This window comes from Borostomias antarcticus (genome assembly GCF_949987555.1).
Source record: "Borostomias antarcticus genome assembly, chromosome: 22".
In the NCBI taxonomy this organism is placed as follows: Eukaryota; Metazoa; Chordata; class Actinopteri; order Stomiiformes; family Stomiidae; genus Borostomias; species Borostomias antarcticus.
Window position 1 is genome coordinate 19,030,422 of NC_140255.1, and position 16,869 is coordinate 19,047,290.

Sequence of the window (16,869 nt, forward strand, 5' to 3'; positions counted from 1 at the left end):
AGGTGCAATATTATCTCTGTCCACCAGATGGCAGTGTATCTGCTATATACAGTATTGTCGTCCTGGACGGCTGATGTGGACGTAACCGCCAAAATTCTGTAGAACATGAACATCGAAGACATTAAGGCAACTTTAAACTTTTCATTTAAGCCCTAAAGAGAAAGTTGTGAGGGAGGCACATTTTAGCACACACTTCCTATGAAGTCACCCCAGCCCTGCGGCTATTTAAGATCAGACACGTTCACAGAAATCTCTAAGTGTTGAAGGCTGTTTTTCTCTAACTGACACCTAGTTAACGGCTCCCTGCAGCTTCCCGCCCTCAGACGTCAGACGTAGCTTGGCACGAGCTCAACGGCTCCGCGATCTCCTTAAAATAGTTCTGGCTTTTCTCTCTCTCTCTTAATAATTAGATTTCTTAGCAGCACAACAGTAAGAATGACTCATTAGGCCGGGGTGTGCTCTGAGGTACAATAGCCTACAGCTTCCAGGACACAATAGCCCGCTTTGAAACGGGTTAGAACAAAGCCTCGCAGTGATGCGGAGTGATATTTGAGGCGTGTGTCTGTTCGAGGTTGTGCTGAGGCTGTGAGGTAGTTAGCCGTGAGGCACCGTGACGCCAGGGCAGACAGGACCAGACGTCTACCTGCTGTCTGGCACAAACCGACGATATGCTTGTGTAATGGGAGAAACTACAGGCGGGGAGCTTTAATTATTGTTTTTAATAGGTAGCACTTTTCCTCTAAGGATAAAAACACCACACACTCTCTACCTTGAACGCTCAATGTCTGTTTTGTTTTTTTTTACTCACAAGTTGCGCTTTATAATCACACAAATCATAGCTTTATTACACCTAGGCTACGTAAAACATGAGTTGGGACAGATGTTGGGGAAGCTCGCTGAGCGGTGTAGACGTGGAGCCCAGCACGGCGCTCCATCCACAGCCCTTTATCGACGGTTCAATGGCCGCTCTTCAGCCACCGATAATGTCAGTGGGGACCTGCTTCGCGAGATGGACGGTCACCTGCTGCTCTTTGTGTCTCTCAGGGTGTCCAGAGTGACCAGTTGACCCCCTGTGGTCTCTCTCTGTCTTCTCTGGTAGGCAGGGCAGGGTGGAAGGTGAGCCCTCTCTTCTGGGTTAGTTTGGCCGCAAAGATCGACAGACAGGTCCCCCCGCCCCCCTAAAAAAATAAAACGCCGCCGCATCTTCTGGCTACCTGTCCCCGTCGCCCATGGTGACCTGCCGGGCCATCTGGCGGACCACCCGCCTGAACACCTCCGGCAGGGCGGGGGACGGGGAGGAGTCGGCGGCGGCGGCGGCGCCCAAGTCGTCGGCGACGACCGGCTCCTCCCCCAGCCGGCGGACGCAGGTGCGGACGGCGCCGAGGACCCGCTGCAGCCGGCGGTCCAGCGCCAGGAGGTGCGGCTCGGTCAGGACGGGCCGGACCGGGTCCGCCTGCAGGGACTCCCGCATGACGTCGCTCAGCCGGAAGCGGGCCTGGGACAACAGCCGGAGACGCAGCAGCGTGGAACGCTTGATGCTGGGGGGGGGGGGGGGGGGGGGGCAGGAGAGAGTGGGGGGGGGGGGAGTAGAGAGGGAAAGGGAGGGAGAGAGAGGATAGATTGTGTGTGTGTGTGTGGGGGGGGGGGGGGGGGTGAGGACGTTGGGGAACGAGAGAGATGGAGAAATGGGGGAAAGAGAAGAATTTAAGAGAGGGATGAATGCAATAGAGGGGGGGAGGGGGTGAAGCCGGACGTCATGTTTTGGGTTCAGCTGAGCTCAGTAAGGGTGTGTGTGCTGGTGTTACTCGTGTACAGTGCACTGGTTGGGAGTAATGGTGCGTTGTGTTGGTGCTGCTCAGTAATACTGGTTCGTTCTCTCAGACTCACATGCAGCACTGTAGCAATGGGGCCAGGATGGTCATCTCGTCATGAGAGTGCTTCCCAAAACTGAAACACAGGAAGTGGGGTCATAACAAGGGGGGCGTATGCGTTATATATTGTACCAGCCACTCAAAAGTTGACAGCGATCTTCACCCACCCCCTGGCATTGTCCAAGTGGAGAAGGAGTCCGTCGTCCCCGAACTTGGTGAAGATCTCGTAGTGGTGCCTGTCCATGTTACCTGTGGATAGAATAGAATAGCAAAAACTAGTATATTCTACATACTGTGTATCAAACAGGAAATAGTGTGTGATTGGTGGAGCCACAGTTACCTATCAGGAAGTCAAAGATGGCCATGTCGATGATGTTGAGGAGCCTGCTGCCTGAATTGTAGGGGTACAGCTGCTTTATAGTGTCACAGTAGAACGGGTTGACCTCCCACCTGGTGGACAGACACACAGACACACACTCTTACTCCTCCCACAGTGAATGTTTAGGAGGGTGTCCAGGGGTTGGGGAAGTGTGTGTGTGTGTGTTCTTACTCCTCTCGGCCAGTGAATGTGTAGGAGCGTGTCCAGGGGTTGGGGATGTGTGAGTGTGTGTGTGTGCGTGTGTGTGTGTGTTCTTACTCCTCTCGGCCAGTGAATGTGTAGGAGCGTGTCCAGGGGTTGGGGATGGCGACGCGGGGGGCCAGGCTGAGGCTGGGGAGGAAGGTGGCCAGGGACCCCTCCAGCAGGTCCGGAGCCCCGCACACCGCGTACTCCGTCTTGCACACGTACAGACACTTGGCAAAGAAACAGGTGTTGTTCGCTGTTGGAAAACAAAAAGAATGTCCGATTATAGTGTGCATGTCAGATTTGCTGTCTTTATCTGAGCTTCATACCAAGTTTTCACATCAAGTGTTTTAGATCAAGTTTGGAAACGTTTAAACCTCATAGCCTGGTCCATTCTCATACTGTACAGTATGTGTAACTTAAAGCTGCAATTATTGTTTTTATTTACCTCTAGATGGCAGTAAGAGACTTGTTTACAAACGAAAGGATAAAACATTTCAGGCACGGGGCGGAGAAAAGGCACTGATCGGCTATATTGACAACACAGGCAGAAATGCTGGAATAACAACAGACCGATAGGGGTCATTGAAGTACAGTAGGATGCTATCAGGACACTATACTATGGCTCAATAAAACAATCTGATATCTAGTGGTTTTAATTGGTTTTGACAGTGTGAATAAAATCAATGATTGCAGCTGTAATGAATCCTTCCAAGCGCCCGGGGTGGTAAAAGGTCGTGTTGTTTACCGGGCGACGTGAAGAACACACTGCGCAGGTCCTCGTTGTGGGTGGTGAGCAGAACCTCCCCCGTCACGTTCACCAGCCGGCCCACCACCGGCGGGACGCGCCGGAAGTCCAGGATTCTAGAACACAGAAGATTCCGGAACATCAGCTCCCGGTTCCGGTGCGAAGAAAAAACCCAAAATGAACTCGCATGAACTCCACATCAACAATAGAGACACCCACTTAATCTCATCTCCACACAATCTCCCAGCTCAGCACTCGCATGGAACAGGCAATTAAATGGAGTTGGCTGATTCTTATCTATAAATAATAACCCCCATCTATACATCCCCCCTGTGTGATTTAGTAGGTGCTGAGGTGGAAGAGCTTGTCTGAAACACTGTCATCAGTGGGAGGCTGAATGAGGGTTATTGAAGTGTGGGTGATTCCCACCTGCTGATGCAGACGGATAATGATGAGGCCTCTGGCAGGACACACACACAAATGCACACATTCGCACGCACACTGTACACACGCACATGCACACACGCACATGCACACACGCACGCTAGAGGTGTGTGAGACAATGCAAAGACATGAAGCTCAAAACATAACAGCTTTAAAAAAAAAAAAAAAATTCTCTCTGCTCCCTCTTTCTTTTTTTCTTTCCACTCCCTCTTTTTCCAACTGATTAAAGTGGAGGTCTCAACTCATTCATTTTTAATTGCTGCCTCGTTCAAGCGTTGCAGGCGGTAGGTGCAGTGCGTATATTGGCAGCAGCATCGGGCGCTCCTGGTTGTTTGTGTGGCAAGACGTGGTTCACAGCTATTCTGACTGACGTTCCGGGTTCTGAAATGACACGCTGTGACCAGAATGACTGCATTAGACTGATGACTCGTTCAAGTTAACGTGCCGTGACCTGGAGACCGCAGGGTGTGCGTGTGTGGGTGTCTGTGTGTGTACAGACTGTAGTAATTACCTCAAGCCTGTTTGGAGGTGATATGTCGAAATCATGGAGGAGGGCGCAATTTGGAAATGTGTTTACCACCGGCGCCTTGTTCCCACAAGAACCACACAGGCGCACTGTAAGACTTGAGCTCTGTTGTGTTGGGAGGCAATCAGGGAGTGACCTACTGAGGTAACGCTGCACCTGGACATCATTCACTGTAAGGTGCTTAACCTAATCCTACAATGAGGTTTTGCAAGGCTCAGATTTGACTCGGATGGACAGAAAGCCTCCTCTTTTACGTCTGTTTGTCTACTGTACCTGTCCAGGTGGAAGGCGGCGATCTCTGCGTTGTGTCTCTGGAGGTCCACGAAGTAGAAGACGTCCCTGGGAGTCTCCTGGTGCCTCTGCTGTCTGGGGACAGGCGTGAGACAGACAAGATGGCGGACCGAGTTAGTAAGAGTGGACAGAGCATGACGGCTGACAGTCAAGCACTCAGACAAGAGAAGGTTTACAGAGCAGAACGTTTCAATGAAGGGATGCGCGATATATCGGCAATCATATCAGTATCAGCCGATGTTAGTCATTTTTTTATATATCGTATCGGCCCGATGTGCAAAACAGGGCAGATGTGAACAATGGATAATTATTTCTGTCTAGCTGCTGTTTTGTGTGTTGTTTTTGAGAGGAGACAATGTGTAAATCTATGATTTATCAGCTTTTCCAAATGTTTTGGAAATAGAGACTGTTTACATTTTCAGTATGTATAACATTTGATCATCATAGAAATTTGTTTTTATACAGAACATATCGATATCGGTAAATATTGGTTATCGGCCAACAGCAATGTTAATATCTGTTATCGGTATCGGCCATCATTTTCCTATCGGTGCCGAATGACCGTGAATCTGGTAAAGATCCGTTTCTAAACACCGATTTGTTCCATTCAGAAACCGGGAAGCTTCCACACCTTCCCAGAGACTAAACAGTCGGTCGAGCTTACCTCATCGGTTTGAACATGGCCTTGCCGAAGTTTTGCATTTTCAGGGACAGCTTGAGATGGTGACCACTTGGCTTGACCACTGACAGGCAACAAAAGAGCATGCAAAGATTGATATAAATGCTCTCTAGATGATATCAGCTGACATGGATACGTTGAAAGACACTTTTCCTCTCTAAGGCATTACTATATCAACAGTTTCCTCTCAGCTGCTTTCAAAGCTGGAAGGTGCAGAGATCTGGCAGAGCTGCAGAGGGTTTAAATGCTCATCCACGGCGCCAGAGAAAATATAGCTGGTAGTCTATGTGATCTGACCGATGTTTCTACAGCAGCTTTCTGTAAGTGCTTGAGGTTTATTCTGAAGTGTTACTTTCTCACTAGGCCTCAGGCCCTGTGCTGGTGTTTCTGGCCGATCTATGCAGGCCAACCTCACACACAGACACACACGCACACAAACACACACACGCGCATGCAGTCTCAATCTCCAATCGATCTCGGGGAAGTCTGAATCTTTGTTGTATTACAAAGATCTACGCAGCAGCCCAGTCCAACCACACACACACACACACACACACACACACACACACACACACACACACACACAGACGTGCAACGCACTCGCGCACACACAAACACACACGCCACTATTCCTCCCCTGCTAATGGATCTTGGAGAACTCTGAATCTTTACTACAGTAATAGCGCATAATCACAGTGCATTTTACTGGAAGGGTATGGAACCGACACCAGCTGCCTTTGAAGAGATCAGCACACAAATTGCTTTTGCTATCGCGTTCTTCATGAAGAAAAACTGCAAAGAAAATCAGAGGCAGTAGAGCTGTTGTGTTCGGGTGGTTCCTCTTGACGGTGTGTGATAGCGGTGTGGGGGCAGCAGTCTGCCATGTTTAGAGATAATGTGGTGAAAGCTACAAACTTTGGAATGCAGTTCACCACAGGTCCTGAGTTAGACCAGACCGTGTGTGTGTAGTTAGACCAGACCGGGTGTGTGATGTGTGTGTAGTTAGACCAGACCGGGTGTGTGATGTGTGTGTATTTAGACCAGACCGTGTGTGTGTAGTTAGACCAGACCGGGTGTGTGATGTGTGTGTAGTTAGACCAGACCGTGTGTGTGTAGTTAGACCAGACCGGGTGTGTGATGTGTGTGTAGTTAGACCAGACCGGGTGTGTGATGTGTGTGTAGTTAGACCAGACCGTGTGTGTGTAGTTAGACCAGACCGGGTGTGTGATGTGTGTGTAGTTAGACCAGACCGTGTGTGTGTAGTTAGACCAGACCGGGTGTGTGATGTGTGTGTAGTTAGACCAGACCGTGTGTGTGTAGTTAGACCAGACCGGGTGTGTGTAGTTAGACCAGACCGGGTGTGTGTAGTTAGACCAGACCGGGTGTGTGTAGTTAGACCAGATCGGGGTGTGTGAGTGTAGTTAGACCAGATCGGGGTGTGTGAGTGTAGTTAGACCAGATCGGGGTGTGTGAGTGTAGTTAGACCAGATCGGGGTGTGTGAGTGTAGTTAGACCAGATCGGGGTGTGTGAGTGTAGTTAGACCAGATCGGGGTGTGTGAGTGTAGTTAGACCAGATCGGGGTGTGTGAGTGTGTGTGTGTCTGAACATTTGGAACCACGTACTAGCAGTGTGAATGCTTAGGGTAGTTTATAGCTTGGAGGTGCTGTAAGACTGAAGGCTGGCGTTCTACTGTAGGTCCTACGTTCTAGGTTCTAAGGTTCTGTGAACACTCTCCCTCTCTACTCTGTTTTGGGAGATAAACAGCACAGAATCGTCTTCCTTTGAGAAGCAGCAGCCTGTCTCCACCGCGGCTGCCAGCTGTGCCTCAGCGAGATAGGGAGAGATGACGCACCACAAACTGGCTCAGCTAGGGGATTTGGAAACAGATGAAGCTCTTCTCAGAAGAGCAAAGGTGTGTTTGTGTCTGACAGCAGCACCACCAAGCACCAGAGATGAGAGGGAGAGAGAGAGAGAGAGAGAGAGAGAGAGAGGGAGGGAGAGAGAGAGGGAGGGAGCAATAGGCTCTGTGCACCAGCTCCACTACTTCCTGAAAGTCACTTGGCATCTTTATTTCCTGTCCTATATGATTGGCCTAAGTGATTAATCAGGTGTGCGGCAGACCCAGCGCACACCTGATTAATCACTTAATCCAATCATATTGCACAGGAAATAAAGAAGCCAAGTGACTTTCAGGAAGTTGTGAAGCTGGTGCACAGAGCCTATACAGGACAGAGAGAGACAAGACAGAGAGAGAGAGGGAGGGAGACAAGAGAGAGAGGGAGACAAGACAGAGGGAGACAGAGAGAGAGATAAAATAGACAGAGAGAGGGAGAAAAGACAGCAAGAAAAAAAGGGTGAGAAAAGAGAGAGCGAGAGAAACAAAGACAAAAGTTGTAGAGAAGCGTGGGGCGCATCCAGCGACCCTAGCCGGCGCTCTCATTCCTCACAACAGCCCCTGACACAGATAACATGAGATACGGCCCCCGGTCCAAGGATAGAGAAAGGAAACGGGGTCAGGCACACCGAAACTCACTAGACGTCACTGAATAGAGCTCACCTTGGGAACAGTCACATGCTCCTTTGAGGGCCTTCTCGTCCTGGGTGTAATCTGTGAGAGAAAGAAATGAATACATGCAGACACGAGTTGGTATGTAATGACCAGGATTTCGTTCATCGACTTCTAGGAAATGTTTTGGTATAAAAGGTACAAAGCTCAAGACTCAGAGAAAAAAGATCGTTTTCTCGATGGAGCCTGGACTTCCAGCCGCCAAGAACCATTTGAGTTTTCCCAGAAAATGTGGGACCAATCAGGAGACTGCATTTTAACTGCTGTTCCACCTCCACTCCCTGATTTCCCTGACTACAAATACAACAGGAGACCGCTAGCAGAACGAAACAACGAGCGGTAACGTTAACGTTAGCTAGACTACAAACCCGTTTACCCAGACTAGACACTCGCGGTGCCGAATTCCGACTCTCTTTGCTCGGACGTAGAAATCGGATTGCGAGGTCGGGTCGGAAATAACCAATGGCCAAAAACAGCAGCTTTTAAAATCAAGACTGAAGACTTTTCTTTTTGCCGCTGCTTTTTATTAAATCAAATAATTCTTCATTCATACACTGCACTGTAATTTTTATTCCTCTATTTTATTTTTCCTGCATTTTGTTTTAAATGTCCTTTTTTGCATTTTGTTTTATGTGACCTTTTATGTGTTGCACTTTGTCTTGATGCTTTTAATGTCTCATGTAAAGCACTTTGAATTGCCTTGTTGCTGAAATGTGCTGTACAAATAAACTTGCCTTGCCTTGCCTAGCTATTCTGAAATGTTCAGTTTTTACATCAGTGGTGATAAGAAGTGGGTATATACTGTCTGTGGATTAAGGAGTGAAGCAAAGTGGAATGAAGAGAGTTTAATTATTCCGTAAAGCCTTCCTCAACACTAGGCCTAGGCTACTGTTTTCTAGGGTCGGCTACCATCCCAAAATGTAGGCTGGCCACAATAAATGTGATAGGGATAAATAATGTATAGGGGCCTACATGTAAACTATTATGTATTTTATCTCGTAACTTATTATCATGGATAGCGTAGGCAGGCTATAGTTGCCTATCACTAGTGCCATTCTGAGGTTCACATTGCGATGTGTTCATCTCAACCTAAAATATACAATCACCTTTTTGTAATAAATTAATTCACTCGAAGGGGAACCGGATTCTTCCGGTTAAGCGGAAGTAGCTGAATGCGTGCTAGCCATGAGGACGGCGCTTTCACCATGTTGATCTGTTTTGAAGGAATTGCGCCATCTGTGGGCGATTTTGAGAAATCCATGTATTTAATTCAGTGCTAGAATGAACGTAGTCTGTTACAGACGACCAGAAGGGGGATAAAACGCATCCCCCCCCAGCGATAAAAAAGAATGATCAGAGGGAGAGAAATCCAAAGCAGAGACATGGAGATCCCCTCCACCCCCCAGTGAATCACACCCTGCCTGTATGTGTGCCACAGCATGTATCACACCCTGCCTGTATGTGTGCCACAGCATGTATCACACCCTGCCTGTATGTGTGCCACAGCATGTATCACACCCTGCCTGTATGTGTGCCACAGCATGTATCACACCCTGCCTGTATGTGTGCCACAGCATGTATCACACCCTGCCTGTATGTGTGCCACAGCACGGGAGATGTGTGCCGAGTTGTGCGCTGATATTAGAGGCTATAACCTAAAGGCTCATAGGTTCATACCGAAACGTGCAGTGTACAGTACAGTATGTGGTTATTACAGCCATATGAACATGCAGCTATATATGTGGTTATTACAGCTATATGAACATGCAGCTATATATGTAGTTATTACAGCTCTATGAAGCTATATATGTGGTTATTACAGCTATATGAAGCTATATATGTGGTTATTACAGCTATATGAACATGCAGCTATATATGTAGTTATTACAGCTATATGAAGCTATATATGTGGTTATTACAGCCATATGAAGCTATATATGTGGTTATTACAGCTATATGAACATGCAGCTATATATGTAGTTATTACAGCTATATGAAGCTATATATGTGGTTATTACAGCCATATGAAGCTATATATGTGGTTATTACAGCCATATGAACATGCAGCTATATATGTGGTTATTACAGCTATATGAAGCTATATATGTGGTTATTACAGCTATATGAAGCTATATATGTGGTTATTACAGCTATATGAACATGCAACTATATATGTGGTTATTACAGCTATATGAACATGCAGCTATATATGTGGTTATTACAGCTATATGAAGCTATATATGTGGTTATTACAGCCATATGAAGCTATATATGTGGTTATTACAGCCACATGAAGCTATATATGTGGTTATTACAGCTATATGAAGCTATATATGTGGTTATTACAGCTATATGAAGCTATATATGTGGTTATTACAGCTATATGAAGCTATATATGTGGTTATTACAGCTATATGAAGCTATATATGTGGTTATTACAGCTATATGAAGCTATATATGTGGTTATTACAGCCATATGAAGCTATATATGTGGTTATTACAGCTATATGAAGCTATATATGTGGTTATTACAGCCATATGAAGCTATATATGTGGTTATTACAGCTATATGAAGCTATATATGTGGTTATTACAGCTATATGAAGCTATATATGTGGTTATTACAGCCATATGAAGCTATATATGTGGTTATTACAGCTATATGAAGCTATATATGTGGTTATTACAGCTATATGAACATGCAGCTATATATGTAGTTATTACAGCCATATGAAGCTATATATGTGGTTATTACAGCTATATGAAGCTATATATGTGGTTATTACAGCTATATGAAGCTATATATGTGGTTATTACAGCCATATGAAGCTATATATGTGGTTATTACAGCCACATGAAGCTATATATGTGGTTATTACAGCTATATGAAGCTATATATGTGGTTATTACAGCCATATGAAGCTATATATGTGGTTATTACAGCTATATGAAGCTATATATGTGGTTATTACAGCTATATGAAGCTATATATGTGGTTATTACAGCCATATGAAGCTATATATGTGGTTATTACAGCTATATGAAGCTATATATGTGGTTATTACAGCCATATGAAGCTATATATGTGGTTATTACAGCTATATGAAGCTATATATGTGGTTATTACAGCCACATGAAGCCTCGTGGCGTTCTATACCTGCGTTGATGATGGTGTGGGAGCTCATGTCCTGCAGCAGGTGGGGAACGGTGGAGTCACGGCCGGGTCTGCTGGGGTCGTGGCGAGGGTAGAGGGCATGGCGGCTGATCCCCAGGTGGAACCTCAGCCAGCTGGCCTCGGGGTCGAAGGTCACCTCCTGTTCTAGAATCGTGAAGTTGGTGGCCGCTGCCACCTCACTGTAGAACTTCATATGACTGAGGAGAGAGAGAGAGAGAGAGAGAGAGAGAGAGAGAGAGAGAGAGAGAGAGAGAGAGAGAGAGAGCAGGCATCAACATGAGTGTTGGTGTGTCGCCCATAGCCAGTGCATGTTGAGTAATCTTAATTTGTGAGTCAATTTGGAAAACATTCTGAGCACGAATGACCTTCAGGGCTTTGAACCAATCCCATAATAAGGGCCTGTTGCCACTAACTACAGCTGTTCATCATCAGGTTTCACAACGGAAAGGAGAGAATGAAGGATATGTATTTCATAGAATGAAGGATATGTTTTTCATAGAATGAAGGATGCGTATGCAGATTATTTTCTGTGGGAAACATTTGTAGTGGCAGCGTTCCAGACATAATTGAAATCCTACTCCCCTCTCTCCTCTCCTCTCCCCTCATCTCCCCTCCTTTCCTTTCTTCTCCACCTCTCCCCTCACCCTCACTTCCTCTCCTCTCCTGACGATAGTACACACACACACACACCTCCCCTCTCAAAACTATACTTACAGCAACGGTCAGTATTCACGCCGGAACCCAAACAAACAAGCTCACCGCAAAGACGAACTATCGTTCTACCGGACGTTCTACCGGACGTTCTACCGGACGTTCTACCGGCCGTTCTACCGGGGGGGAACCCACGGGGCCCTGACCACGGACAGACGGACGCCCGCCTCTGGACCGACGTGGGCGGCCGCAGCGGTCGGGGAAGGAAGTACGGTACACAAGCAGGTGTTCGGGGTGGGTCGGGCGGTCGATACCGAGTCGTCTCGATGTAGTGCGACCCGGCCGGTCAAGAGTGACGGACCGCTCGGCGGGGCTAGGCACGGACCGGACCGGACCGGCAGAACACAGGGCTGGTACTAGAGACTCCAGACCCAGGGGAAGAGGGAGCGGCGGGACATCTAACCCGATCCCTCTCTAGAGTGGGTGAAACCATATCCTGTGTTGACACCCTTTTCTGTTTCCTGTTGTGAAACAAGTGGCGCTACTACAGTAAGCCCTGATCTGTTACAAAGCAAGCACCACCCACACGCTGTGCATTATGGTTACTACTTACACACACCCAGCAGACAGACTGCCAGGTCCTGACAGACAGACAGTTAGTCATCAGTTTAGAAAGCAAAATATTGACTTAAAGCTGTCCCCATGCAGTAAGCATTGTGAAAGCGCACACACATGCACACACACGTCTGGTTAGGAGTGCGTCTGGGGTGTTAACTGGCTGTATCCTGACTCCGCCCTGGGGGCAGCCATTGTTCTGTGTCAGTTTAAGGCCCAGCCAAAAGAGAGAGATCTCTTCTTCATTCTTCATATTCCTGTTTTTCCACCACCGGAGTCCAAACTGTGTGTGTGTGTGTGTGTGTGTGTGTGTGTCTCTGAGGGGAATGCTCTGGATGGAGAAAGACATGGGGTTACAACCGCCAAGATAGCTAGCGACGGCTCCCCATAGATTTAGGGGGTTTTATGAGTCTGAAGCCCTTGTTTACCGTAGAGAACGCGTTCCAGACGTTGAGCTCAGGAAGGAGGTGTCTGAGCCCCAGTCCCGGCCCATTACATTTCCTGTCATGACTTCCACTTTAAAGACAGTTTACAGGCATCGTGTGAAAATTGCCTATACCCCAGAGCAAATAGTTTACATGTGCATTATGTTTGAGTGTGTGTGTGTGTGTGTGTGTGTGTGTGTGTGTGTGTGTGTGTGTGTGTGTGTGAGGGGCAGAGATTCATGACTGCGATGTCAGCGACCCCGCCTCTCCACCGCAGCTGAGCCACTGTGCGTGTCGCCCTCTCAATTTTAACCAACAAACACACATCTAGCGCCCCGCTAAGAAACCCAAAACGAACGCGCCCGACGTCCTTCGATCTCATGTTCCAGTCTAGATACGCTGCGTGGCGTCTTAAAACACATTCGACCGCGAGAAAGAAAGTAGTCAGTGTGGACGAGGGCCGAGGGGTGCTCACCGTTCCCAGCGGGAGACCTTCCTCCTGTAGTAGTCCAGAAGCTCCTCCCTCCGGAGCAGAACGTCGTGCGGCGGCGGCGCCGATCCCGGTCCCCGGGTCTCGTACAGGGGGTGGGCAAACAGCCTGCCCAGCTTGGAGCCTCCCTCGTCGGCGTTGTCCTCCTCCTCCTCCTCCTCCTCCTCCTCCGCCTCCTCCCCGTCCCGGACGGGGGCCGCGGAGGTCCCGTTGGCGAGCCAGGGGGCGGTGGCGTACCCGGGGAGGGAGAGGTTGGCGGCGGGGACGCAGAGGCAGCGGCCGGGCGGCGGCCAGTGGCGGAGCTTGGGGAGGAGGACGAAGTAGAGGTCGGCGGTGAAGATGGCGGCGAGGGCCGCGGCCAGGAGAAGCCGGTCCCTCCGCATGGTCGCCCCGGGAGAGAGAGAGAGAGAGAGAGAGAGAGAGAGAGAGGGGTTGAAAGAGAAAGAGGGAGAGACTAGACGGCGCTGAGAGTTGCGCAAGCCATCGGACGCAAGCCAGGGGTCAAGGGTCGAGACCTCACATGCTCGGCCCTCCGAGTCCCGGTCGGCTCAGCTCTCAGCCCCCCTCTCTCTCTCTCTCTCTCTCTCTGTCTCTTCTCTCTCTCCTCTCCGCTCGGCTCCTCTCTTCCGTAGCGTTCCCCTCCTTCCCCTCGCCCCGGTCGGCTCCGCTCCTCTGTCTGTCTCTCTGGCCCGGTCAGGGAGGGCTCGTCGGTCAGGCGGTGGCAGGTCCCGGTCTCCGTCCCGCCGGGGGTCCGAGAGGGGAGAACGATGGCGAGCGGCGTGTCCCGGGGTCCGACCGAAGGTCCTCGGCAGCGCGGAGAGGAGAGACCGATGTCCTCCGCTCGTCACAACACATCTGAACATGTGCTGTAGTCCAGCTGGCAGCGCTCTAGGTCTTGCTCTAACGAGAGACGAGAGAGAGTGTGTGTGTGTGTGTGTGTGAATGTTTCTAAAGTATGTGTGTGTGTTACAAACTGTCAGTGGGAGGTAGCAGGTCTAAGTCCAGTGCGTGTGTGTGTGTACAGTATGTGTGTGTGTGTGTGTGTGTGTGTGTGTGTGTGTGTGTATCCTGGCTGCCTCTTGTCCCCGAGAGCATTCGTTTTCATCTGGAGCTGGTCCTGGCGTGCTCCGTGCTCTGTTCTCTCAGAAGAGAGAGGCGGTGTGTGTGTGTGTGCGTGAGGGAGGGAGAGTTCACCAGTGTTTGGCGAACCTCTGTGAATGCGCTGCGTGAGCCTGTGTGTGCGTGTCTTTGTGTGAGAGAGAGAGAGAGAGAGAGCGTGCGCGTGTGTGTGTGTATGTGTGTGTGTGTGTGTGTGTGTGTCAGTGTGTATCAGATGGGTGTGATTGCATTGTCCCTTGTCATTCTTCTTCCCTCTCGGACGCGAAGGCAAACTCTCCTCCTCTCCTCTCTCACCCTCTCTCCTCTCCTCCATTTTCACTTTCCCGGCTCCTCTCCACGCCCCTCCCCTCATCACTCCTCCCCCTCTCTTTGCGCCCTCCTCCTCTCACCTGTTCCTCGGCTCCTCCCTTTCTCCACACTTCTTTTTCTCGGTTCATTTCATTCTCCACAGTCCTCCTCCTCTCCTCCTCCTCTCCTCCTCCTCTCCTCTCTGTCCGATCCTCCCGCTCTCTGTGTTCTGCTCCCGGCTGCTGAGCTCCAGCTGCAACTTCCTTCCCTCTGTATTTACAAACACACACACACACACACACACACACACACACACACACACACACACACACACACACACACACACACACACACCTCCTTCCCTCTCCGTTTTTCAGAGAAAGGGGGGGGGGGGGAGGGGAGTTGATGGGAGACAGAATTTTTGTTTTGTGACTCATCTGTGTTCAGTGAGTGTACACCGTCACGCACAATCAGCTTTTATTTGTGATGATGGTACATATAAACATCCATCCACATTTAGTCATTCGCTGGAGAGAGAGACGGAGAGAGAGAGAGGGAGAGAGAGAGAGAGGGAGAGAGAGAGAGAGAGAGAGAGGGAGAGAGAGAGAGAGCACCCTGATGGGAAGGGAACACGCCTGCCTGATGTGTTCTTCTACAGCCCGGAGCAGAATCACACTCTCGCTGGGCATTTCCCAGCCTGCATCTGTGTTTTTGTTATACTGTGGTATTTTGGAACATCTGCCGTGTGGTTGTGCGTCTGTGCGTGTGTGTATGTGCATGTGTGGTTGTGCGGCTCTGTGTGTGTGTGTGTGTGTGTGTATTGCGTAGCTCTGGCAGAGTGAGGCGTGAAGCACTGCGAGTCTCTCTGGAGGGGGTTTTTAACGCGCAGAAAATGCCCCCCTAAACTGCTCTGAGTGAAAAATGGACATTAACCAACCAGTCATTTAGCTACTCTGAGAAAAAGCCTCTGGGTTGGATTGGAAGAGTGAGAGAGAGTGAAAGAGAGAGAGAGAGAGAGACAGAGAGAGAGAGAGAGAGAGAGAGAGAGAGAGTGAAAGAGAGAGAGAGACAGAGAGAGAGAGAGAGAGAGAGAGTGAAAGAGAGAGAGAGAGACAGAGAGAGAGAGAGAGACAGAGAGAGAGAGAGAGAGAGACAGAGAGAGAGAGAGAGAGAGAGAGAGTGAAAGAGAGACAGAGAGAGAGAGGGGGGAGAGAGAACCCTCTTAGGCAGGACTGTGGACGACCACAGCTATGAAAACACAAGTCTATTGTTGTTCTAGCAGCCTAAATGCTATATGTGAAAAGAAGCATTTTCAGACGGATGGGGGTCATGGTTCTCCTCACAACTGGCTGCCTTTTTCCCAAACTCATCTAACTGCAGTTTGTGTGAGGCTTCTTAAAACGAGATTGCCACACAGCACAAAGCCAAAACGGCCCCAGCCCAATGTCTCTTTAAATAAACCGATGGAGAGAATATATGGGTTTTCCTGGACATAATTGTCATAACGCCACACGACCACAGAGGCCACCGTCCTTTCTTGTTTGCGTGTTGCTGTTTACGTGTCCTGTCCGGCTCCAGCTGTGTGTGTGTTGTGGTGGAAAACGCTTCAGAGGGGGAAAGTTTTACAAGCATGACAACAAAGCTGTCAGTGAAAAGTCAGAAAAAGGACGGTACGAAATTATCGTCAATCACAGAATAAGTTACAATCCTGCAACGGTGTTGCTTCTCCCCCCAAAACACCCACCCTGCCCCATTCCTCCAGGGACCTTTCTCCCTCTCTTTTTCCCAGAAAGCCATAACAAAAACCTTAAAATAACTTTGGCTTTGGCTACAAGTACACACAGCAAAATGAGAGAAATTGAGTAAGACATTGTATTGTGACACTGTTGTATTATAGTGTTGCGTTGCGGTAGTGTGCTATTGCAATGGTCTTGCGTTGTGATAAGGATGGGATTGTTTGCATTGTGACCGGTACTGTAACAGTGGTGACAGAGAGAGAGAAGGTCATGATTGATCTCAGCCGCGTGACGGCCCACACAGGGAGACGACAGGACAGCGGGAGTCAAATGTCATCATCAGATATCACATCATATCTATCCGTCTCTGCTTGTATAGTCGTTCCTTTCTCAGCCTGATAGCATATGTGCCTGTATCTCCCACAGGGCTGACATCATCAGGACCAGAACAACAGGTTGGACTACCAGAGATAGAGATGGGGGGGGGGGGGGGGGGGGAAGAGGATATACTGTAACTAGAGAGAGAGTTAGTAGAGTAATCCTGTATATATATAAAGATATAACTGGAGAGATAGTTAGTAATCCTGTATATATATAAAGATATAACTAGAGAGAGAGTTAGTAGAGTAATCCTGTATATATATAAAGATATAACTGGAGAGATAGTTAGTAATCCTGTATA

General features: G+C 48.8%; 1 protein-coding gene across 1 annotated transcript; it reads right to left on the minus strand.

Moving 5' to 3' along the window:
* Positions 1-700: 700 nt before the first annotated feature.
* fam20a (FAM20A golgi associated secretory pathway pseudokinase) lies at positions 701-13,957 on the minus strand. Its single transcript, XM_084456250.1, has 11 exons — positions 13,030-13,957; positions 10,846-11,060; positions 7,680-7,730; positions 5,107-5,185; positions 4,425-4,517; positions 3,182-3,297; positions 2,509-2,689; positions 2,212-2,321; positions 2,039-2,120; positions 1,888-1,947; positions 701-1,538 (listed from the first exon to the last, which is right to left on the minus strand). The coding sequence occupies exons 1-11, from the start codon at positions 13,425-13,427 to the stop codon at positions 1,211-1,213; spliced, it is 1,713 nt and encodes a 570-aa protein (XP_084312376.1). The 5' UTR covers positions 13,428-13,957; the 3' UTR covers positions 701-1,210.
* Positions 13,958-16,869: the final 2,912 nt, after the last annotated feature.

What these genes read in the sequence shown, in the direction of transcription:
- fam20a (XM_084456250.1), bottom strand. Translation starts at nt 13,427, where the DNA reads ATGCGGAGGGACCGGCTTCTCCTGGCCGCGGCCCTCGCCGCCATCTTC. An exon ending in AAGGTCTCCCGCTGGGAACG is followed by an intron (nt 11,061 to 13,029) that starts GTGAGCACCCCT and finishes CTCTCTCCTCAG; the next exon opens with TCATATGAAGTTCTACAGTG. An exon ending in CACTTGGACAATGCCAGGGG is followed by an intron (nt 1,948 to 2,038) that starts GTGGGTGAAGAT and finishes CCTGTGTTTCAG; the next exon opens with TTTTGGGAAGCACTCTCATG.